At 53.3% G+C, this 24,493-nt stretch overlaps 1 protein-coding gene across 37 annotated transcripts in view; it reads right to left on the reverse strand.

The window, feature by feature from the left end:
- PCBP3 (poly(rC) binding protein 3) overlaps positions 1-24,493 on the reverse strand; it is a 55,003-nt gene that overhangs the window by 10,236 nt on the left and 20,274 nt on the right. For 8 of the 37 annotated variants that reach the window (XM_032114940.1, XM_032114922.1, XM_032114962.1 and 5 more), the window contains 11 exons: positions 17,151-17,222; positions 16,868-16,891; positions 16,054-16,086; positions 15,392-15,508; positions 14,755-14,886; positions 14,392-14,520; positions 11,952-12,095; positions 9,499-9,540; positions 5,457-5,535; positions 4,747-4,806; positions 1,543-1,595 (listed from right to left, as the gene is read on the reverse strand). In XM_032114940.1, the coding sequence (XP_031970831.1) occupies positions 1,543-1,595; positions 4,747-4,806; positions 5,457-5,535; positions 9,499-9,540; positions 11,952-12,095; positions 14,392-14,520; positions 14,755-14,886; positions 15,392-15,508; positions 16,054-16,086; positions 16,868-16,891; positions 17,151-17,222 (885 nt within the window). Of the gene's footprint in view, positions 1-1,542; positions 1,596-4,746; positions 4,807-5,456; positions 5,536-9,498; positions 9,541-11,937; positions 12,096-14,391; positions 14,521-14,754; positions 14,887-15,391; positions 15,509-16,053; positions 16,087-16,867; positions 16,892-17,150; positions 17,295-24,493 lie in introns of all 37 variants that reach the window. The other 29 variants (XM_032114951.1, XM_032114953.1, XM_032114956.1 and 26 more) reach the window with 13 other exon arrangements.

Genomic DNA, 24,493 nt, shown 5'->3' on the forward strand with positions numbered 1-24,493 from the left:
CCCAAGCTGAACAGAGTTCAAGTTTCTCCTGACAGTCAGAGGAGCAGCAAGATGGGTATCATCAGATTTCCTTCAGCTGCAGCACACCTGCAAGCTACACCACTAAAACATGCCTGGTGACTCTAAAAGGAACCCAAACCTGTCCTCTGCTTCCCGAGAAGGTGGCAGTGGGTGTTTAAAAGCCTTTGAAACAACAGTGGGGAGAGCTAAGGAGGAGTTTTTCAAGATGCAGGTGATGATCTCTAACGCCTCCCAGGTCTGGTGAGAGCTGGGTCTCTGGCGAGTGAATGCTCTGAGTGCTCCTCAGTTCTCAGAGGTCTCCTGGCATCCTTTCCTCCCACGTGAGTCCTTTTGCAAGGGGTCTCTTTCTATTTCTGAAGATGCCTTCATTGCTACGGTCCTCCATGCTCAGCAGACATGGCTGTTGGAACCTCAGGAGCTCCCTGCAGCCTCCTGGAGAGGGATCGTTGCTGGATGAACAGTTGGAGCAGATCTGGGATCAGTCCCCACTGGCTCCTCTGCAGATCCCTCCTGTAGTGATGTGGCCCAGGGCAAAGCATCTCCAAGGGTTTCAGCCAGCAGGTGCTCAGAGGCTCTTGCACTGCCACGTCTCTCGGGTGGAGAGAGGTCTCGGCAGAGATGCCTGGCAGCTGCAGTTGGGATCGCTGCCCTTCCCTGGCACTGCCGGCTGCTGGTGAACAGCAGGAAGAGGTAGCAAGAGCTGCCAGACCCCATCCAGAGACTCCTGATGAGGATGGGCTGAAGGTGCTTGTCAGTGATGGAGATGGGAACAGAGACTGGATGTCATCCCCCCGCTTGCCCTCATCATGATTTGAGCACAGAGTGGGTCTTAATCCATTAGAACCAGTCCAGAAGCAAGTGAGGCACGTGGATCCAGGTTCTGGCTGTGTCGTGCTCTCCATCCCACCTCTTCCCCGCTGAGCATCCCTGCCCAGCATGGCTCCAGCCTCCTCCCAGCAAATATCCCAGTCCAACACCCACTTTACCACAAGGCTTCCATCTACCAGACCTCAAAGCTGCCTACCAGCAGCACTGAGACGCACCCTCTTTCAGACGCTCGTGTGACACTTTGTGGCATCAGAAATGTTATTTACTTACCTCCTCTTCCCCACCACCCCCTGCCCAGCCACTGCCCTTGAGCTGGAACATCATCTCAGACCCGCCACGGCCTGATTAAGCAGTTAAGAGTTTAATCAGGGCCGGCATGGGAGCTCTCTCCCTTTCCCAGTGCTGTCAGCTGGGCATGTTTCATGAGCACTGCGTTCACTTGGAAAGGGAAATGGAGCATTAAGGATTGTACCTAGGGAAGCCACCGACGGGGTAAAGTCCAACGGGCGCGTTGTGCTGCAGGTTGATCCCCAGTGGGCTGCACATGGATGAGGAACACGGGGAAGGGGCATCTCTAAATATGTTTAACAGAGCCAAGTGGCTGCAGCTTATATATAGATATATGTATGTATGTATATACATACATGTGTATACACACACGGGCATGCCAAGGAAGCACTTGGATTTACTTACATCATTGGGAATGGTGAGTTCATGAGTACTGGCCGGGGGACTGGCATCCAAACCTGGGCAGACGCAAGGGAACAAGGTTAGAGCTGGCACAGGTGATGCGACGGAGCTCCGCTGCTTTCCCACAACACTGCCAAGGCTGCGTCCTGCTCCGGGCTGGGAGGGGAAAGGGATCACACACTCCGGGACAAGGAGGAGGAAGACGGTTGCTACCTGACTCTGCTGGAGCTGGGTGTCACCTTCCCTGCATCCCACGGGTGCCTCGCTTCCCACCCTTCATCCTCCCACTGGGAATGGCTTCAGAAGAGGGTGCAAGGTTCCAGCATCGCCAAAGAGAGGTGGGTGAAACACCTTCCCACACAGCAGCAGAGAGCATGGGACACCCACCAGCCCCACAGGAATGCTGTCCATGCACCCTCCAGCCCTCTCTGGATGCAGCAGCACTGAGCTGCTGGGGTGTGACAGCAGCTCGGTGCCCCAAAACCGGTGTCCCCACGGGATCCGGCGGCACAAGTCCTCTGCAAGTTAGAGCCCCACGGACTCTCATGCTGAATTTAAGCCAGACTGCTAAGACATGCAACCTAGCTGGACCCAGGACCAGCTGTCCCTCTTATTCCCAAGGGAAAGCAAGATGAACAGTATGGAGATTCAGATCCTGCTTCCCTCCAAAATTACACAGCGAGGAGCGAAGGCAGCGGCGTGCATCCTCCCAGCCTCTCCTGTATCAGGGAGAGCTCTCTCCTCCATGGTGGGAATGGCTGGAGCCAGCAGGATACCCTGTGTGTGCAGCTCCAGAGGTAAGAGGACACCATGCCGTAGTGCTCCTAGGTCAAAGCCTGCCTCTCCCACGGTTTTCCATATTAAATCACCTCAGTGCTGAAGCAGGGACGTCCTATGTCAAATCTGCAAGAAAGAAGCTGTCTGGTGGCTGACAGGAATTTGCAGTAACTGGAAAAAAACCCCCTTGTCCTTATGATATAAACTACTGATGAAGGCTTGTAAGAGCAGAAGAGACTGCCAGATCTGTGTCCATGGAAAGAGGGTGGTTAAGGAGGTGCGGAATGAAGAAGCACAAGGAGACTGGAAGTGCAGGGCTCCTGCAAAACAAGGCAGCAGCAGTACCCAATTCCTCATGTATTTCCATGGAGGGCCTCAGCACAGAGGGAGAGGAGCTCCAGATATCTCTGATGTGCTCATGCATGATCTTAGGATGTTAGGAAATGAGGGTGGGGAGGCCCTGGTCCAGAGAAGCTGTGGCTGCCCCATCCCTGGAAATGCTCAGGGCCAGGATAGATGGGATTTAGAGCAACCTGGGATAGTGGAAGGTGTCCCTGCCCATGGCACGGGGTGGAACAAGAAGGGCTTTAAGGGCCCTTCCAAGGGAAACCATTCCATGATTCTGTGACTCTGTTATTCCTGTGCTTGCCTGAATGCAGCTTCCCAGACACACCTCTCTGACACCTGCCTGCAGGAGGTCTCCTCACCAGATTTTTCACTTGGGAGCACAGAGAGGAGAGGAAATGCAGGGAATGAGGATGCAGATCCTCCAGTAGGCAGCCCTCTGCTGTCCTTCACCCCTGCCAGGCGTACTAATGCCAAAACCTGCACAAAACAGGTACTACACCACAGGCAATGCTCAATGTCGGCTTTACAGCACACATGCACCTGCCCTGTCCTGTACACTGAGCCTCCTCACAGTCTGGGGCAAGGTGGACTGCACCTATCACAGACACGTCCCTCTGGTGAGGGTGGTCCTGTCCCTTGGCCATGTGTTACAAGGCCCAGCTCAGCAGCAGCCTGGGTATGGCAGAAAATGTCTTCTGAAGGGAGCAGAGCACCAGTGAGGGCTCTGAGCAGTGCTGAGGCATCCAGGGATCTTAGGGAATACAAGCTAAGCTCCTCAGACTCACAGGCAGCACCCTCCATCCCACACTCAGATGACATGGCTGCTGCTGAAAGCCCTTGGGGCACCTGGTGCCATGGTACCGCACCATCCCTGCATCACACAGCCTTTGAGGAATGGCCACATCCTTCTCCATGACCCGGAGACTGTTTATTTCAGCACTCCGGATCCTCCCTCTCCGATATGCACAAGCAGTCCTTGAGGCTGTAACGAGGGTGTCAGGGAAGGATTAATGCCTTGGGTGACTGCAAAGGGCAAAGGGGACATGCAGAAAACATGGCTGCACAGGTCGGTGTCATGAAATCTCTATTTCCGTTGTCCTGTGGGGTCTATTGACTTGGGCTATGCTTGCTTTCATAGTTAGGTGATGTCCCCAAACCTTTGAGGCATGCATGGGATGGCTGTGTGCCCCAGGTCTGGTTCATATTGCCCGTGAGCCTTCAGCTCTCGGGAGAACCCGTCTATGCAATGGTAGGAAACAAAAGACAAATCCGTTCTGCACGTACAGATGAATGTGGGACATCTGACAGCAAAATGTCTCCAAGGCTGCAGCCACGCTTTGGCTCCTCGGGGTCCTGTCCCACTAAAATTGCAACTCACCCTGAAGGGCTCAGAGATGGCTAGAGCTGCATGTCATGGCTGCTCCCACCGGCACTGTTCTGTTGTTTCTGAGTAAAGTTTATGCAAAATTAAATGCAGGAATAAGGGTGATGACTCTGGTATCTTCCCCGTTACGCAGACGGCATTGGGAGACACCTCACCACACCTGGGGGGCAGCACCAATCTCTGCTCTCTGTGCCCAGGGACAGCACCCGAGGGAACAGCAGGAAGCTGTGCCAGGGCAGGGTCAGGCTGGAGAGCAGGGAAAGGTTCTACCCCCGAGGGTGCTGGGCACTGCCCAGGCTCCCCAGGGAATGGGCATGGCCCCAAGGCTGATGGAGCCCAAGGAGCGTTTTGACAACGCGCTCAGGGATGCCCAGGGTGGGGTTGTTGGGGTGTCTGTGCAGGGCCAGGGGTTGGACTCCATGATCCTTGTGGGTCCCTTCCAGCTCAGGAGATTCTGTGGTTCTGTGGCAGTTAAACACAAACATCACAAACCCAGGCAATAAAGCCCAGGCACTTTTCCTTTGGCATGCTGCACCAAGGAGAACGGTGGTGCCCGATCTCTGCCTGCCCACCACGAAAACCTGCTGTCTTCTCCATGAATACCACAATTCCTCTCGGAGCACAACAACGGCACAGTCCTATTTACGGAATATATTTCCACCAAAGCCTGCTTACTTCCCTCTAGCTTTGTGTTTTACCTGATGACTGGCCCATCAGATTTTGAGCTTCTTCGGAGGAATGTAAGGGCAGCTTTTCTCCTGAAGAGCAAAGAAGAAACAGGTTTAATGCTTTTGCCTTCGAGGAGATAAGCAATGTCACTTCATCTAGGAAGCTCAAAATATGATGAACATACTGTCAGAAAAGTAACTTCCAAGCGGTACTTTAAGTATCTCCATCCCCTGTGCTCTTTCTGCTTCCCAGGTCAGCGGGAACATGCCAGCCTTGAGGACAAGGCTCGGGCCACGCCGGGGCCGGCTGTCCTCCCGTCAGCGCGGCCCCCTCCGGCCACGACTCCTTCCCACTACTGCGGGGGTGCCGTCCTGCCTGCCCAGCACCGCTCCCCGAGGCAGCAGCCCCGGCCGGCCCTGAGCCGCTCCGGCCGGGAAAGCGCGGATGTCCCGCCGGAATCCGGAGCGGCGCAGGGCAGGGGATGCTGCCTCCTCCGTGGAGGGAGGGAGGGAGGGAGGGACTGTGCTCACGGCTTCTGCTGGGAAAGCCCAGGCTGAGAGCTCGCCCTTGAGCACCATGACCCCCAAAACATCTGCCAAGCCTCTCGTTCACCTCTCCCCATGGATACTGTGACTTTTTACTCGCCCTGCTCATTTCCATTAAACAGCAAGAGTTTAGAAAGAGAGAGAAACTCTACAGGTAAGAGAAGGATATCTTGAAAGGGCGTGTGGGTACGTACCAGGGAAAGCGGGGGTGGTCTGTCCAAGGGGAGTAAAGGGGGTTTGCTGCATAGCCAACTGGTGGAGCTTGGTCAACTGCTGAGGGGTAGGAGGGACATTAGAGCTAAGAAGGTTATTGTCATAGAGTACAACAAGTCACACCGAAAAGCAAGAACAAAATTGTAACGGAAGGGGGGGGGAAAAAAAAGGAAAACAAACCAAAAAATAAATTATAAAAAAAAAACCAAAAACAAACCCAAAAAAACCAAACCAGGAAGCCATGGTGAGACATGGCAAAAACATTAGCAGAAAGGACTTGGCCTGGGTATAGTGCAATAAAGCCCAAATCTTTGGCAGAAGTGCTTGGTCAGGGTCTGAAGTACGATACCAGCGAGAAGCCCATTCTTAGTGTCAGTTCAACTCCTCTGCCTCGGTGCAGGGCCAGCTGGTGGGTGTCACAGCCAGCACCCGGAGACCCTCTTTGTGCCACCAGAGCCGCATTGTCACCGCTTGTCCCCCCAGCACACATTCTTGTGCTGTGCCTCCGACGGGAAGTGCCTCTGGGAGATGGCTAAACTGCGTTTCTAAATGCCAGCTCGTTAGGAATAGGGGGAATTATGGGCTTCAGCCATGACCAGTAGGTATTTCAGATCCTTGTATCCCTTGTTGTGCCAGGCAGGTTTTGCTGCCCGATCAGGAAGTGGTTTTATAGAGAGGTGTTTGTTTGTTCGTTTGTTTGTTTGGAATACATTTTGTGCTCGGTTTTACTGCTCCAAATTAAAAAAAAAAAAAAACAAAACAAACAAACCAAAAAACCAAAAAGACAGGAAAAGAAAAGAAAACAAACTAAACTGGGCTGAAGTCTGGCAGTGAGCAGGAGGGAGGCTCTTTATCACCTCCCACTTTCACAGGTGCTCAGAGAGCTGCCAGCATAGCATCACCCGCCAAACTCAAACTGCTTGTTTTTCCCATCATCCCTGGCAATGGGGAGGCAGGAGTTACAATTTCCATGTTTTGGGGGACAACAAGACTCAAACACCTCCTTGCTGCTGCAGCAGGGCTGGGGAGAGAGAGCAGGGAGGTCTGGCTGGCAGCGGTGAGGGGGAAATGCTGGGAAGAGCTGTCCCAAGGGGCTGTGCACACTGGGGGAGGCTGGAGGGAGGCAGCAGGAAGGGGTGGAACACCTGCAAATCCCTGGACAGGTACCCCTGGGATCCCTGTCCTGCCTGGAGAGGCATGAGGACATCCAGCCTCTGCTGGCTATGGGGAGAGGTCTCACCACTCCACAGAAAGAGGTACCTGCAAACCTCCGTGCTTATTTTGGCTGCATTTGGCTTATTTTAGCCGAAGGTGTGATACAATGGGTGCCTGCCACAACACAGCTGTCTCCAGATAACACTGGACATGCCACTGCTCCTGCAGGGAGCAGGGACTTCAGCATCCACTGCTTTTTAACTTCAGAACTATCCCGTTTTCTAGAGCTGCACCCCGTTTCTGGAATTCCTCGTGACACCTGGTCCCACTGGCAGGACTCCAGATGAAACCTCTTTGCCCCGCGGGCTCTGACCGTGCCCTGGGACAGAGGTCTTGCTTTGCCAGGTGGGGGAGACACCAAGATCCTTTCTAATACTGATCCAGTGTGGATAGTGGTATTTAGGCAGCCCCTGCAGTTAGAGCAATAAACAAGCCTAGGAGAGGAGAAGATGGCTGCACCCAGGTGTCACAGAAAAAGCTGCTACGTCCATCTCTTTCCACTCATCTTCCATGGTCAGGGGAGGGGATTGTCCCCCTCTGCTCTGGTGAGACTGTACCTGAGGTACTGCATCCAGCTCTGGGGTCTCCAGCACAGGAAGGACATGGATCTGTTGGAGCGAGTCCAGAGGAGGTCACGGAGATGCTCCAAGGGCCTGAAGGGCTCCAAGAGAGCTGGAGAGGGACTTGGGAAAAGGGCCCGGAGTGACAGGACAAGGGGGAATGGTTTCACACTGACAGAGGGCAGGGATCGATGGGATTTCGGGGAGAAATTCTTCCCTCTGAGGCCCTGGCAGAGGTTGCCCAGAGAATCTGTGGCCGTCCCATGCCTGGAAGTGTCCAAGGCCAGGCTGGACAGAGCTTGGAACAGCCTGGGAGTGAGATGAGTTTTAAGGGCCCTTCCAACCCAACCCATTCCGTGATTCTATGGTCCCATGGCTTTCGGGAAGGCAGGCAGCTACATGTCACATCCCAAACAGCCTACAAACACCCAGGCACTGCTGAAGCCCCTCATAAGCCAAAGCTTCCCTGTCCTGGGGCATTTTTTCAGGGGAGTAAATCAAGGCAGGAACACACGCTGGGCATTCTAAAGTCTGCCTGCTTTGCAAAAGGCAGCCACTAAACACAGACACCTAAAATGTGTTTTAAAAGCCCCAAAACCACATTCTAGACTGGATTCTGCACTGAACACTGTTTAAAATGACCAGTCACTGAGAGAACACCCTGAGAGTAAGGATGAAGTGATTGGCCCCTGAACCAACAACTTTTCTCAGGAAATCTGCTGGGAGTGGGGCAGAGAGCAGCCAGCAAATGTATTTTAATCCTGACAATCAGAGGATTACAGGAACAAGGAAAACACTAAGCTGTTGGCACCATTTGCAAAGAAAAACTGGGGTAAAGGCTGCATTGATCTACCCTAAATACACAGGTTATTTAGTTATATTCTGCTTATGGAGCAAAAGCAAGGAGTACATAATTAGGACTATTTCTTATATCAACCATCACAGCAGGCTGTTCAGAGTACACACATACTGGTGTCACATGGGAAGACAAAGCCTGGATTCCTCTAATTCCAGTGAAACCCCTTCTCCTAGAAAATCCAGCCTACAGCTCCCAAATGTTCCCATGTGGAGCAGGCATTTGTGGTGTCAGCCTTGCCACCTTCTCAACCATGGAAAAAGTAATTCCATTCTTTAGTACCCAGTACACCCACTGGGAAGGGGAATGCTGAGCTGCATCAACCCCTTCCCATGGCTGGGATGGCTGGAGAAGGCTTTCCACCCACTGCCACATCCTCAGCCCTACTGCAGACCCCTGACTCGCAGCAGGAGGGACCCTCCACGATGGGACTCGATGGGTATTTTGTCCCCCTGGAAACACATTTAGAAAGGCCCTGCTTTTTCCAAGAGCCGTGAGCACCTCAGAAGCTGAGCAGCTGGCATCGCAGTGCTTCTCTGCTTTCCACAAAGAAATCCTTTAAACAGGCTGATTTTCTACTTCCCTTGGTAATTTCAGGCGCACACATTCCTGCTGATGATCCCTACACGTCCCCCCTTATCCCCCACAGGCACGGGAGCCCAGGGGATCCCAGTGCCAGCCAACCCCAGCCAGAGCAGCTGAGAGCAGCTCCTGTCTGCACCAAGGAGCGCGAGGTGAAGTGGGGGCTGTCCCCACGTCCCCGCCATGGGTGACAGCCACCCGCAGCAGTGGGACAGCCACCAAAACCAGGGTGACCGTGTCGGTCAGGGGGCGCTCAGCACGGTGAGATCCAGCAGCACACACCTTCCCCATCCCTCTGGGAGACACGGGATGGGGGGGCTTGCTCAATTTCCAAGTCACCCAAAAGAGCACCCCCTCAGAAAGGCATGTCCCTGCCCAGGCTTCAAGCACAAAACCCCCGGAGCTCTGGCTTCTTCCCACCCCACCAAGGCACTCAGCAGCTAAATATGCCCTTGGCTTACCAGCATTTTAAGGACAAGGGGAAAATAGAGGGGAAAGTATTACTTTTTCTTTTTTTTTTTCCTTGTTTTGATCATTTTGAGGCACAAAATGCATAGAGTATGGTTTCTCTCAGAACAAAGGGATAGCACTGAACAATGCAAACAATTTAGCATCAGGCCAAGTCCTCAGAAGTAATAAAGTTTAGTGCTAACAGGTCAAAAGGCTACTCGAGGTATTACAGATACTACACACGGCCAGTTACTTTGAAAATATGCTATTAATATTATTGGCTAATATTAATATTATGTGAATTAACAGTAGCATGCAGGTGACAGAAAAGGGTATAAGAAAAATTAGGGTAAAACTCACATCCGGGTGTGGAATAGCGTATTGTCCCTGAATTGTATAGGCCTGTAAAGGAAAAACAAAGATGTCACCAGTGCTGGCTGGACATGGGGAGAGGACTCCATCCCTCTGCCAGAACCCCTCTGTGCCACACTAAATTCCCTGGGGCAGCAAATCCTTGGGGCAGGAGGGAGATGTTCCACCTCCCATCCAACCTAGAGCATGCTGAGCTACCTGACTTCAAGGGCTCGGGCTCAGTTTGGCTTTTTCAGAAGGAAAGAAAGAGCTCTTTATAGGTGCCAGCATTGCATGGAGAGGGAATATCAGGCTGTGGCTGGTCTTTCCTGTACAAAAACCAAGGATCAGTGGCAGAAGGGTTGGAAGTGGGTGATCTTTAGTGTCCCTTCCAACCCAAACCCTCCTGCGATCCTCTGACAGCCAGAACTGCCCGTGTGGCAGGTGCACAGTGCCATCACCGCTGCCCTTCACACCCAAGCGTGATCCCAAAAAGCCAGCCAGCGCTGTGAGCTGAGGTGCACAATTCCCAGTGGATGCTTTACATCCACCCAGTATATTCCAGTGCTCTGCTGGGGCATTGGAAAGGCATCGAGGCAAGGGCTGCCTGCACTGCGATGCCTTTCACCAGCTGTATTTGATAAATCCATGCAATATCTGCCAGGTAAATGGGTCTGGGTGTTTTTCCCATCCTTTGTAGTAATCCTTTCTCTTTTTGCTTGTAAATGACCCCAAAATAAGCACCAATGTGGGTGAAGAGCCAGACACTAGAGAGCCCAATATTTAGGACTTAACCAGCTAGCAAAATGTATCTCACTGGTTGACACAGTATTCAGATGATTCTGAAAGAAATGGCAAAAGAGATGGAGAACACTTTGAAAAGGGAGAGTAAAGAATGCCAAGAAAAACGAAAGGAAAAAACCTTGGAACGTCCTGCAAATTTGCCATGTCGTTTGCAGAGCAAAGCGCTTCGTGTGAACGAAACCCCCGAAATCACCGAGGAGGAAAAGGGAAAATGGCTGTCCCAGTGCCCACCAGCATCCCAGCACAACGGGGACACGACAGAGGCTGAAGAGCTGCCCGTCCTGGTGGTTTAATTTGGCCATTGCTTTTTGATTAGAAAAACTGAATCGAAAAAGGTAATTAAGGGCAGGAAGGTGTCTTGGACAGATGCAACTCAACTCTGACCTTGCCCATGGAGGGCTGGTCCCTTTGGCAGCTGCCACTGGCCGCTACATCCCTCAGCCTGCTGAGCTCCTGGAGGCTCATCCCACCCCAAACACCTGTCACCACTGTCACCAGCTGTCCCCTGTCCACCCGCCCCGTGCCACCCCTCGGGCAGAACCAAAGGGCTCCCAGCCTTGGGAAGAGCTCTCCCTTCAGAGACAGTTGCTTCTTCCCGTGACATTACTTCTGTCCAAGACACCAACCATTCGCCAGCAGGAGCATTGCTGCCTCCATCTCACTCTCCCTTTTGAAAAGATCAGTTCACCAGGCAGCTGGACTCAAAGCTCTTTTCCAGAACGGCTGCTCAGATGGAGTGATGGAGTGACACACTCCTGATCCTGGCAATGACTAATTCAGCCTGAAATAGCCTGTGCTCTGGGCTTTGCTCCTGTTCTTAGTTTGTCCTTCTATTTATTATGGTTGGAGAGAAATGAAATAGCTCTGGGTGGCATAAGCTGTGGTTCTGTGGTGCTGGCCCTACCTAGCTGCTGGAGCTCTTGGGAAGGTACACCCCCCGTTGGATGTGATGGACATGGTGGCATCTACAGGCAGGTGAGGCCAGGAGATGTGGTGGAGAAAGCAACGGTGCAAGTTCCCTCTTTAGAAGCAGCCATGTGTTCAGTTGCTCTTGTTCCTGCTGGTTTTCGTTTGCAGAATAACCTCCAGCTCATCCGTGTGATGGTTATCCCACAAAGGAAAAGCCACCCCAAGGCTCGCTGCTGGAAATAGCACGTGGTGTCTGCAAGGCTGCAGTGTCACTGGGGTGACAACGCCGGCTCTGCCGCAGGGGCAAGCAGCACCCCAAACCAGCCGAGCACCAGGGATGGGGACACGGCTCTTCCTGGGGGGATTCCCTGAGCAGAGGCTCAGCACAGCCTGGGAGTAGCTGCGACAAACCCTTCCTACCTCGGATCAATTACAGCTACACAAAGGTACTTTTAATTGGGCTGGAGATGCCAGAGAGCAGTGACAGCCTCTTGTCCAACAGTGCTTTTCTAATCCTCTCCTTCTCACCCACTGACAAATACTGAACTCGGGTCTAATTCCAGCCTCTCCTTTGTGCAACACTCTGACACGGAGCTGACACCCTGTCTGGCCCTTCCCTTCCCCTTCTCCTCATCCTCCAGCATCCATCACAGGAGCTAAGCCAAGAGCTTACAGCCCAGCTGCCGTGGCACACAATGGATGGGATGACACCATGCAAGTCAGAAGGCAAGAAACCTGAGTGCACTAACGGGCAGCGGCTGGTGCTGCAGTAAAAGGCTGAGGTTGGCAGTGGAGGCTGCAAGCGGGTCGGCTCTTACCTGACCACCTGCAAAAATGACAGGGGTGGAGGCGGGCTTTGGGCGGTAGGGAATGGTGGCACCTTTTGGTGGGGACTAGGAAAAGGGATAAGGAGAGGGAGAGAGAACATTAGAACAGCTTTCCTGAAACGGCGGCAAAAAGAGCGTTAGAGAGCACCTAACGGAGCACGGCCCCCGGGGCCGCCACCAGCAACACCCGCACCAGGCAACACCGCGTTTCTGGACAGGAGCACACGGGGGGAAGAGGTGTTCCACGGGCAACAGGGACAACCTGGGGCACGGGAGATCCCCTGCCACGGCACGGGCCCCTCAACGGCTTCCTGGAGCTTCGCTGCCTCCCTCAGCTTCGCTCTGCTCTGTGCAAACCGCATCACCTGGTCTAGGCTCCGGGAACCCTCCTCAGAGCGCCCCGAGGAGAGCCTCGAGCAGCAAGATGGGGGGTACAGCCCATCTGAGCGACCTGGCACCATGCTCAAGCTCTTTGGCTGCCCTCATCTTCCTCACTGCCGGAACAGGGCCACCTTCAGGCCTTGGTGCGGTCCATTGCCGTCCGAGCTGGGACGTGGGTGCTGCGAGGCACCTGTGGTCAGGTGAGAGGTGTCCCTGCACATGGCAGGGCGTTGGAACTAGATGGCCTTTAAGGTCCCTTCTAACCCACACCATTCCGTGGTTCTGTGGCCTCACTCCTCTCTGTCAAGTCCCTGGGAAGGTCTGAGCAGAGCTGCAGCGAGTCAGCCGCTGGTGTGATGCACAGGAGCTGCTCACCCAGATTCTCCCTCCTGGTTTTCTCCTGAACACAACTTGCAGCCCACAGGAAACCACATGGAGGTTTTTAGGGATCATGAGAGATTTCAGCTCTCCTCCTGCTTCTACCCAGAATTAAACAACTCAGTGATGGCTATATAAGGACAGGCAACAGAAATGACACTATCTCATGGAAAATTCTTCTTTTCTTTCCTGTATGTTCTTTAGATGTCTACTTGTAGGCCAGCAGCATTATCTAAATCCTCCTGCTAAGCACCTGTCTGTGGGAAAGCTGATCAAAGCACATCTCCAACATCCCAAATGTACTTGTTCTTTTTATTGCATTACAAATCCTGGAGGGGACGAGCCAGGATTATCTGTTTTAAGACTGAAAGGTGATATGGAACATCTCTGTGAGCCGTTAAAGTCAGGGAACATTCCAAATTTCAGACTGCAATATGACTCGTGGGTTGGTCTCTTTCCCACTGCTGAGCTGTGCACAGGAGCAGCACATCTTGCTTTCTGAGAAAGACTTCTTAACACATCTGTCAAGCATCCCCTCAGGCTCATCTCTGCTGCAGTCCATGACCTGGGGTCATCGGGTGCCTAAAATTCCTCTGGCAGTAGCGCAGCTCCCTGAGCATCACAGCCAGCAGGGATGGCTAATGTGGCTCCCGGCTATCCCTCCTGAGATGTGCTGCTGCCAAGCTGAACACGCTTTCAATTTGGCTTTGCTTCACCTTCACCAAGCCTTGCCATACCCATCCGAAGCCTTTCCAGTGGGAAACGTGCTCCTCCCTGCCACGAAAGGGCCGTGCAGCCAGGAAGAGGAGCCTGACATTGGTCCCTGCTTTGTCTGTCTCTGGGATGCACCAGCAGTGGAACGTGTCACCATCCTGTGTCCCAGGGGCTTTCCTCCTGAAGCTTCTCCCATCTGAGGTGGCAGGTGTGGATGTGAGGCATGTGGCTGAGGTCATCTCCAGCCATTGGTACAGCAGCATCTCTCCATGGCAGAGATCTTCAAGCTCTGCTTGTCAGCATTTGTCCCAGAAAATGGCACCTTGGACACGTATCCATGTGCCCTACAGTCCCTGCCCTCCACTAGCCTTCCTCACTACCATTCCCACTGTGCCTCACTGGAACACAGCTCTGTGCTCACAGTTCCAGCTCCTCCAGTGCAGGGGATGCTCTAGCCTCCCCCTCCTCCTGGCTGGTGGTCCTCGTGGGGCACTGTGACCCCTCTGCAGAGGAGACCAGGTGCTTGGAGCAGCGGCTGCAGCCCCCATCTCCTTCCCACGGCACCCTGGGTGCTGCTGGGACACCAGGCCAGGCTGTCCCAGCCTGCTGGCACCCCTCTGTCCTGAAGCCACCCCCTGCTCTGACACAAACCACCTCCTTTGGGGCACCCGACCAGACAGGCTTCCAGTGTGGGACTCTAGGAACAACGGACAATGGCGGGGAAAAGACACAGGGTGCGTTTCCAACGGAGGTACCAGGAAATGAGAGTGGTCCGACAACGCGTGGTGAAGGGGACGAGAGAGACACACTCCACAGCTCCCAGCGCTCTCGTGGGGCCAGCTGGGATTTTTTTCCGTATGTACTTTACCCCCTTTGTTACAGACTGTACCTCCAGCATCACCACACAGATCTGTTTGACACACTGGATAATTGCGTCGGGTGTCCCCGAGATTGTCACCGCCCGCTCCGTGGAGTTGGGCAGCATGTCCCCCGCCACTTGGACCTGAGCACCTGTGGACTGGAGACAGAAAGAGAGAGGAAGGAGAAATCCCACAGCTGAACACCTTCACCCGGAGCCCGGCACGTGGCATTCCAAGGGATGCTGCTCCCGCGTCAGCCACACCATCCCGGGAAGCAAAGTGGTGCACGGTGCAGCACAGGGGTCCCCTTCTCCAAGGCAGCTCCCCCTTGGGCGCGGATCAGCTCCGAGGAGCTGCGCTGAAGTGCGGTGGTGAAATGAAAGCTGCCTTACCTCTCGGATCTCCTTGATCTTGGAGCCCCCCTTGCCGATCAGGGAGCCGCACTGACTCGCGGGCACCACCAGCCGCAGTGTCACCGGAGGTTTGCTCGTAGCGGTGCTGTTGCTCATGGAGTTGGTTATGTCCTTGGGAAGGGAAAGGGCAGCACATCAGCCCTGGGTGCCCACCCAGAGCCACCCCCAGTCCCCAGGCGCCACATCCACACATGCTGTGGCCAGGTGACTGAAGTGGTCCCTTCGGAACACTTCCAGGCATGCTGACCACCACTGCCCTGGGCAGCCTGTTCCAAGGCCTGACCAAGCTTTCAGTGAAGAAATTTTCCCTAATATCCAACCTAAACCTGAGGTCATTTCCTCTGGTCCTGTCACTTGTTACCTGGGAGAAGAGACTGACCCCTAACTGGCTACACCCTCCTTCCAAGTAGTTGCAGAGAGTGAGAAGGTGCCCCCCGAGGCTCCTTTTCTCCAGGCTGAGCCCCCCAGCTCTCTCAGCCGCTCCCTGTCAGACTTGTGCCCCAGACCTGCCCTATTTAGAGATGTCTGGAAGGTTCTGTGCTGAGGCCATGTCCCAGTTAAGGAAATCCAACCAGGCACTGCTGGCCCCAGCCGTGGGCTGGCTCACATTTCTCACCTCCTCAAATTTGTAGGCGATCATGGCAAAAGCCTTGAAGATGGCATCGGTGGGGCCAGTGATGGTCACAATCCGCTCAGGGCAGTTCCCCTCTGAGATGTTGATCCTTGCCCCACTCTGGAAAGAGAAGAGGAGTCCTGGAATAGCCACAGCCAAGCAACCAGGTCGGGTCCTCTCTCAGCCTGATACCTGTGCCAGCCTCACAGCATTCCATCTAACCTTCCAAACTCCCACCCCTCCTCTGGAGTGACTCCAGCCCTGCCTTATCCCAACCCTCAGAAAGGGTTTCCGATGTTGTACTTCAAAGGAAACCCATGGGATCGTGGCAAGACCAGCTCATGGGGTCATTGCCTGTGAAGAGTTTTCCTCTGACTGCCCTGACAACTCCCTGGGAGCTGCAGGCACAAAGACCCTGGACAAACTGAAAGCATCTTACAGGTGACTTAATTTCAATGTTTCATAAAGAGCAAATACTTGACTCTGGAAAACGTAACAGGAGTTTGAGTGTGAAGGGAGAAAACTGGTCCATGGAGCTCTGGGGACAGCTGGCTTGCTTGTCCTGACCCTGGGAATTACTGCACATATCACACAGGGCAATGTGCAACTCTGGCCACTCTGCACTCCCTCCCTCCTGCAAATCACCCACAGAGCAGGCTGCTCACCTCCTCACGCATCTTCTTCACCGTCTCTCCTTTCTGAAACAGGAGGGAAAACCAAGCCATTACTGAAAATTCAAGACTTCCACCTTTAAAACAACCCTACCGAACATGTATCTCCCTAATACATGGCAACGTGTAGCCAAAAACATGGGAGCTGTGATGCCTGGCCCTGCATCCCAGTTGAAGAGCTGAGCATGTAAATCATCAAATATTTACATATGAATTCACAACTGTGAATCTTCTCAGAGCTGGAAAGGCTGATGGAAAAATAAGGCACAAGCCTACAGGGAAAATGTGTTCATGCTGCAAATCTTTTCCACCATAAACCTTTCTTTTAAAATCACCCACAAAACCCCTAATCCTGTATAGCCAGGACTTTCCAAACCACTGTGGAAACACCAGAGCCCCTCAGGAAGCTTTTCTGTACAAGGCAAATAAATGGAGCCCTCTGGCCTCAGAGACGGGGGCTACAGAATTACTTAAAACATCATTTAAATGGATCTGTGTGACATTTTTACTATCTTTTAATGAAGCTATTTGATTAAAACACCAGAGCAACATGACTGTATACTCCCAGCCATCACCCAGAGAAGCAGCTGGGAACAGTTTGGTGCTTGGTGGGGTTTTTAGGGGAATGGTCTTTGACCCCTCTGTGGGTCTCTCCTAATTTCTGGCTCACAAATGCAGCAACTAGCTCAGTGTCAACACTCAGGCACCCCAAACTTTTCAGGACATCACAGGGAAGAGGTGACTAAGGCATCTACCACACCACAGGTGCAGGCAACAGCATCAAAGGTACATTAAAAGGCATCCTTACCTTCCCAATGATGCTTCCAACTTCCTACACAGAGAAAAAGCCAGAAACAGAGAAGCTGACATTAGAAAACGTGATGAGAATCCAGCCCAACCCCATAATGAAGTAAAGACCTGATGGACACAGTCCCCAGCAGAAGGACAGGGCTGAGGGGCAGGAACGAGAGGGAGCAGGAGCACCGTGCCACCCTCCCCACGGGCTGTTCCTGGGGCTGGGACGCTGTGTGTGGGGCTGGCCAGGTCAGAGAGGGGTCTGTGAGGCCAGCCCCTCGGTGGGAGCCCCTTACCTTGCCGTGCATCAGCAGCCGGATGGTGAGGGTGACGTTCAGGCCGCCTTCGGAGACCTTGGACTCCATTTCCTACCGGGGGACGGGAGACGTGCGTTAGCTGGGAGAGCAGCCCCGGCACAGGCAGCACCACGGCCGGATCACCTGGGGACACAGCGGGGAACGGTGGCTCTCAGAACAGGCTCCTCGCGGTGGGACAGACCCTACAGAGCAGCAGGGCACGGCCAAAAAGCAGCTCTGGAGCAGGGCATCGCATGAGCAGCCGGGCCAAGGGCCAGCAGCTGCAGTGGGGCTTTAAAAGACCCACAGCACCTATCTAGCAAACCAAAGTTCACCATTTCCAGCATAAATGGGCACGCAGAAAACCACAAGGCACTTTTTCAGTGACCAGGAATTATCTGTCTGACCCCAGGAGCACTGACTGGGAAGAGCTGGCATCCTGGTTGCCACACATCCTGACCTGAGAGCTCCCCAGCTGGGCAGAGTGAGGACCACGCCACTTCCAGCCATTCATGTCACACATATCTAACAAAACCACGTTGTTTTCTCTTCCCATTCTCTCTCTTTCCTCCTCTGCCCTCTAGAGGGGCCACCGATGTTTTGAAGGCAAGAGGGGGGAAAGAAATAAAAACCACAGAATGGCAACAAATCCTTCATTTTTCATTCCTGGTGCCTCCTTAGGAAGGTCTCTGCACGAGGACGGGGCATATGAAATGTCCCTGCAGCCCAGTGCTTGGGGAGAGCAGCCCCGTCCCAGAGGGAGGTGCCAGCATCCCTCTACGTGCAGCGCTGAGGGACACGCGGCGATCCTCCCGCATGTTATTTAATCCCTCAGCCTGTATCAGACAGGAGATTTTTCATCCTGCTCACAAGCATCTGGCACTTCCCTCTGCTCAGACAGGGACTTACGTGAGCAAAAAAAGCGGGAGATAAACAAGTTCTCAAGTGCTGCTTTAACGCAAGTCGGGATAAATAAACAGCAGCAATGCACAGACCGTGGCTGGGAGATGGGCTTGATGCAAAACCTCTTCCCAGAGGTTATTATGAAACCCAAAATGGATAAACCCACGTGGTTTGCAGGGAGATAGAACTCCCTGAAGCTAAAGGACACAGGCTCACTGGGAATGAGGTTGCTTATGACCTATGTGCAAACGCGGGGCTCGAGGCTGCTGGATATCACGCATGGAAAAAAAGGATGGAGTCCTCACAAGAAGGATAAGAAATGGAATGTGTTGAACGCCAGAACAGGTTCACTGGCACAGGCTGCCCAGAGAGGTTGTGGACTCCCCATCTCTGGCAGTGTCCAAGGCCAGGTTGGACGGGGCTTGGAACAATCTGGGACAGTGGAAGGTGTCCCTGCCCAGGGCAGGGGGTGGAATGGGATGGGCTTTGTGGTCCCTTCCAGCCAAACCATGCTGTTGTTCTCTGGTTCTATGTCAAGCCAAAAGGTGCTTTTAAGGGTGGGGAGGAGGAGAATATTTCTGAGGAAGAAGGCGATGGCATTGGAGACCAAAGTAACGGGAATGAGCTGAGAGACCGTAACAGAACAGGCAAGATCAGGAATTTTCAAGACTGAGCCCACTGTGAAGGTGAACAGTGAAGGAAAAGAGTAACTGGCTGTGCTGGTTAAGCCCAGGCTGACTCCTGTGCATGGAAGGCAATGCCAAAAAGGTTCAACAAGCTGATGTGTGGAGGTCAGTATTTCCAGTGCTCACGATATGCCAGGAGACAAACTGCTGCACCGGAGACATTACAGGATCACGGAATGGTTTGGGTGGGAAGGGAACCTAAGATATCTCATTCCCACCCCTGCCATGGGCAGGGACACCTCCCACTGTCCCAGGCTGCTCCAATCCTCAATGTCCAACCTGGCCAGGGACACTTCTAGGGATCCAGGCGCAGCCACAGCTGCTCTGGGCACCCTGTGCCAGGGCCTGCCCACCCTCACAGGGGAGAATTTCTTCCTAAAATCTCACCTAATCCTCCCCTCTTTCAGTCTAAAGCCATTCCCCCATGTCCTGTGGCAGGAGCCATCCCCAGCTCCACGTCCCTCGCAGGAGGAACCCTGCATCAGGCCGTTATGTAAATGCTTCCAATTGATTGAAAAAGTGGGTCATGTGTTAGCCAAATGCTCCTGGCTTTAAGATTTATCAGCATTATTAAATTAAACACGCTTCATGCTCCAGTGAGCAGGAAAGCTACATTGGCCTTTTCTTAATCATACTAGTGAAAGGTAAGTGTTTTATGGGGGGCTCAAGAGCTCAGTGGAAGGGATGGCAACAATAGAGCCGAAGCATTTACTCTGGGCACAGGCCTCCCCCCACAGCCCTCATTCTTCATGGACAAAGGGCTGGGAAAAATTATCCCCCAAAACGCCATGTTGAGCATTTCAGAGCATTCCCTGCCTGGAGAGAAGGACCCATCTCGGACCCTTCCTCTCCACCATCGTGTTCTGCCTTGTTCACCGCAGCTTTGAAATGGCCCCTTTGTCCACCCACTCGAAAGCCCTGAGGACACCATTACATCCAGCCCAACAGACAGCGCAGATCCAGAGCCCAGCTCCAGCCCAGTGCGAAGCAGGTGCAGCCCTGGAGAGGTCAAAGACACGGAATTAGGGGACAGAAGTGTCAAGCTTGGCCCCAAAAGGGAAGCTGCACAGCGAGCCAAGCCAGGCTCTGCCAAGCATCACACCTGGGCAACCACAGGTGGAGGACTGGAGCACCCTCCTTTCACACATGGGGAGCAGCCAGAAGTTTTTGCACCACAGTGAGGGGAGATCTGCCCCAAAACTGGACAACGCTTCCACGATAATTAGGCCTTATAACTGCAAGAGTGCCTGGGGGAGACATCACCAGTTCTCAGTGCAATCTGGGAAATTTCCTTGATCTATCAGGAATCCCGTGTCTGAAAAAGCAGCTCAGGCACCAGTGACCAAGGAATAGGAAGGCAAATGAAAACCCAGAACTGGAGGAAGACAAACGTACACACTCCAATTTTTCTCCTTTCCCATTTTTTAGAGGTTGGAGCAACTGCATCAGCTGGCGCTCTTGTGTTTATGCTTGCTGATACCTCACAAATACTGACACATCCCTAAAATTCGAGCCATTCCCTTCCAATTAGGGGAAACCTGAACACTGTGTATTAAATTAATTTAATAACACGACTGTCTCCCACACAGGAGATGGCACATGAAACAGAACAGGAGGAGGGAACTGGAGCTCTGGGCTGGATGTTGGTCTCCAGCCTAGCTTCCGTGCAGGAGCTGGAAAAGCGGATACTGGGATCCACGGAATCATGCCTCTGATACCCTATCAGGGATGCTATCCCTGATGGCAGGGGGCTCAGCTGAGCTCAAGCAGAGCCCAAATCCCTGCAGGGGCTGGGGGACATGGCTGGCTCTGTGCTTGGTGAAGCCAGCCCTTGTCCTCCTCCTCTTCCTCCTGCCGTGCACTCCTGGGGCTCACTGGGTGCACGAGCTCCATGTGAGCAAAGCCTTTGCTTCCTAGAGTTATTTTTTGGGGGGTGTTGCAATGTTTTGTTCAAGCTGTCCAAAAACAAGCAGAGGGGACAACTCTGTGCAAAAAAGATGCCCCAGCAGCACAACTCACCCCCTCCCTGAAAGGTTTGGGTGGGAAGTTCACAGGCACCACCGAGCAAACGCAAAGGAGAAAGTCTCCATCTCCCCCCTCACCCATCACAGGGCCTCCAGAAAACCCCACTTTCTTGCAGGCGTATCACAGAATCACAAAATTATTTGGGTGGGAAGGGACCTCAAAGCCCATCCAGTGCCACCCCTGCCATGGGCAGGAACACCTTCCACTATCTCAGGCTGCTCCAAGCCCCAATGTCCAACCTGGCCTGGGACACTTCCAGGGATCCAGGAGCAGCCACAGCTTCTCCTGGTCAGTGCAGGCTGATAAAATCCAACACTTCAGAGCCCTGCTGGCCAAGAGCCCTCGATGACCTGTGCAGGTAAAGAGCAGGGTGGGCAGGGCCCTGATCTGTGCAGTCCCTGCTGTGCCACCTTCCCCACGGACCACCCCCAAGACCCCACCCTGGAGCATCTCTGTTGCTCACTGGTAATGCCACCCTGGAAAACACCCACCACACTTCCCAGGCTCCCTGGTGTTCCAGGAGCCCCACCAGCACAGGTGTTAAAGACAGCCACGAACCCTCAGCATCCTCCAGCACACTGCGACATCCCACAGCCAGGATGTCCAGTGGTGGTGGCAGAATTCAGTGCTGGGAATTAACATCTGGGACAGAACGTCCACCACCCAAGACAGCATCTTCCCCTGAGAGGGAGGAAATGTTTAAACACCTCTGACCTCTCAGTGTCGTCTTCACAAAACTCAGACCATGGATTTCTGACCCTTGGAAAATGATGGATGTGTTAAAAGAAGAGAAAAGCCAGAGAGGCCAGGAAAGAGGATGTTTTTCTGACATTTTAGGCTTTCTAGCCTGTTTTCTCGAGGAGGGCTGCCCGTCCACCTGCGTAAGCAGGAGCTTTCTCCCCACTCATCTCCTGCTGACTTGATCCTGCCATTAAGACCTAATCCGGCGATTTCCAGTGCGGTGTTTTAGCGGCTGGGAAGCTCGGCAATGCAGCCAGCTCAGGATTAGGACAACGGCACAGTCTGGCCAGGCCAGGACGGGGGTGGAAGGAGGAAAAAACAGGCAGAACCCCAGACCCAAGCATTCCCTTAAACAACATGGAAGTGCATGTCTTCGGCTGTTGGGAGATGAAGCTGTGGGAGGGCAGAAGCAGCATCTGCACGAGTGCAACCAAATGCCATTTGGGAACAAAGCTGCAATTCCAGCTGCTGCCATTTTCCACAGCTGTAGTAATTTTGGTTGACCTTTCCTCCTCTCTACTCTCCAGCTTCAGTGGGAATATTTTAGATATCTCTGATCAAAAATGACGCCCCGTGCCCTCCTGGTATGTCAGGCAGCAGGATATTCCTGCCTCTCCCCTGCCTGTGATCTTTCCAAGCATCACAGGACACAAATGTCCTGCTCTGGTCCTCACAGCAGGCATCTCTGGAGGCTTCTTTCTCAGTCACCTGCTCCCCTTTCCCTGCTCCCCTCCAGCTGAGATCACAGCCTCACAGAATCACTTAGGTTGGAAAAGACCTCTGATATGATCGAGTCCAACTGTTTCCCCAGCACTGTCAAGTCCACCACTAAACCCTGTCCCCAAGTGCCACATCCACGTGCCTTTTGAGCACTTCCAGGGATGGTGACTCCACCACTGCCCTGGGCAGCCTGTGCCAGTGTCTGACCACCCTTTCCATTAAGAAATTTTTCCTAATATCCAATCTGAGCCTCCCCGGCACAACCTGAGGCCATTTCCTCTTGTTCTGAACATCTGTGCTGATACGATGACGCAGAGCTCCAGCACTGTCACACTGCAGTGAGCTCAGCTACATCCCAGCCGAACACCTGCCCTCTCCTCTAGGAAATTCCCAGCTGATTTCCTGGCTTTCTCCTTGATCTGGTGCACCCCACTGATGGGATCAGGCATTATGCTCCACCAAGGCAAGCCCAGCGCGGGGAAAGTGACTCGTTCTGTCACGATGGCAGTGCCGCTATCGCAATCTTTTGTGTGAAGATCGGTGGATGAAACTGCAGCTTTTCCCTGCCAGCCTCCCCAGGATGATGGTCTGGAACATCATTTTCCCCCCTGCAACAGGACAGCAGGATGACAGAACCTATCTCTGTGCCCTGATACATTTGTGGGAGACACAGCCTTGAGGTTTGTGTTAATTTCCAGGTTTAGAGGAAATTCAGGTACCTGAGAGATGTATCTGCAAAGATTTACAGGATGCAGAATTCCCATTCATTCACACGAGCTGCTGCAGTGCTGCAAGCAGAGGTCAGACACAGACCAGTGAGGAGAATGCAACATGCTAGCAGCAGGACACAGATGTCCTTAGGAAAGCCAGGAAACCTTGTTTGGGCTGGTTTCAGGGCTCTTTTGATTGTGAGACCCTACGCAAAAGCAGTGGCTTGAACCTGTTTAACCACCACCTCAACAAGGTTATCAGAATTATTAAGAGTACTTAGAAGAATAATGGGTCCTCATTTAATTTGTTTAATTAAAGCTGATTTTGGAAGGTTGGGGTGAACAGGGAGGGGATGGGAACATCGTGCTTTAATTCAGCCACTTCCAAATCACCCTGTTAGTTCCTTTTGGAACAACTTGCCAGTGAGAACAGTCTTTTCAGTGAATGTCACACCACGTAAGTGCATCAGAAATTTCCCCCTATGAGGTGACGAAAGCCAAAGCTCTTTGCAGCTGGGTCCACCACAACTCAGCAACCAAGAGCATCCTCAGATGTCTGTGAGCCTTTAGCAAGACCCTGAGTGCCAAGGAAACAACATTTCCTGGGACAAGGAACATCACTCTTTCTCCTTTGGTCTGCCAGCAGATAAAAGGATAGATAAAAACAATCCATTACAGATTTTCCTGAAATACTGGCTGTCCCTCCACGCCCAAGCCATTATTTTGGAGAGGTTGGGAGCACCGATGGGAGCTGCTGATGGTCCAGTGAGAACCAAGCACTGGCTGGGTCTTGGCAGATGCCAGGTGCCCCAGGGGGCTGAGGGAGGCAGAGCCAGCAGCACGGCATCGCCCCTCCAGCCCGGACCCGCCGCGGGGCTCGGCACTGCAGAGTGGGGCGGGCTCTGCTGCAGCAGCTGAGCCAGGGGAAAGAATCCCAAACCTCAAACGTCATCGCCTGGCACTGCAGAGAGCAGGAGAGCGAGTGCTTCAGTGCCACACTCCGTGTCCACATCCCTGAACGCGCCGCTGGGACTCGGGAAGCACCACAAGCAGTGCTGCAGAGGGCGGCCGGACCGAGCCCGCCTTAGAGGGGAGTCACTGTGCGGTGTGAAGGGAGCTGGGGTGGGTGAAACCACTGGAAAATGGCTGGGAAATGCTCTAAAACCCCCCAAAACATTGATCAGGGACATTCCTGTTAAAATGCCAGGTGACAACCCACGTGGGAGAAGCTCTTGGAGAGCAGAGCAAGAAGCCAAAATGAGCTTGGCAATGTGACGAAAATAAGATGGAATTCTGCAAGGCAAAGTACTGAACTTAACTGTGTGCAATTAAGTGCACAGGAACAGAGGAAATGCTCCCCATCCACCTCGAAGTGGCTGGGAGTGACAAGCTGAGCTGCAGGATCAGCAGAAGGAAACCAGGAATGGTGAAGTGGCTCTTCACAGGAGATCCAGCCAGCAGAGAGCAACCCCAGACCCCCGGGGCCAGCAAACATGGCCCCATGGGGAAGGGCTGGAGGAACCAGGGCTCTGCAGCACAGGGGGCAGAGGGACACAGG

The sequence above is a fragment of the Corvus moneduloides genome, chromosome 7, assembly GCF_009650955.1.
Source record: "Corvus moneduloides isolate bCorMon1 chromosome 7, bCorMon1.pri, whole genome shotgun sequence".
Lineage (NCBI taxonomy): Eukaryota > Metazoa > Chordata > Aves > Passeriformes > Corvidae > Corvus > Corvus moneduloides.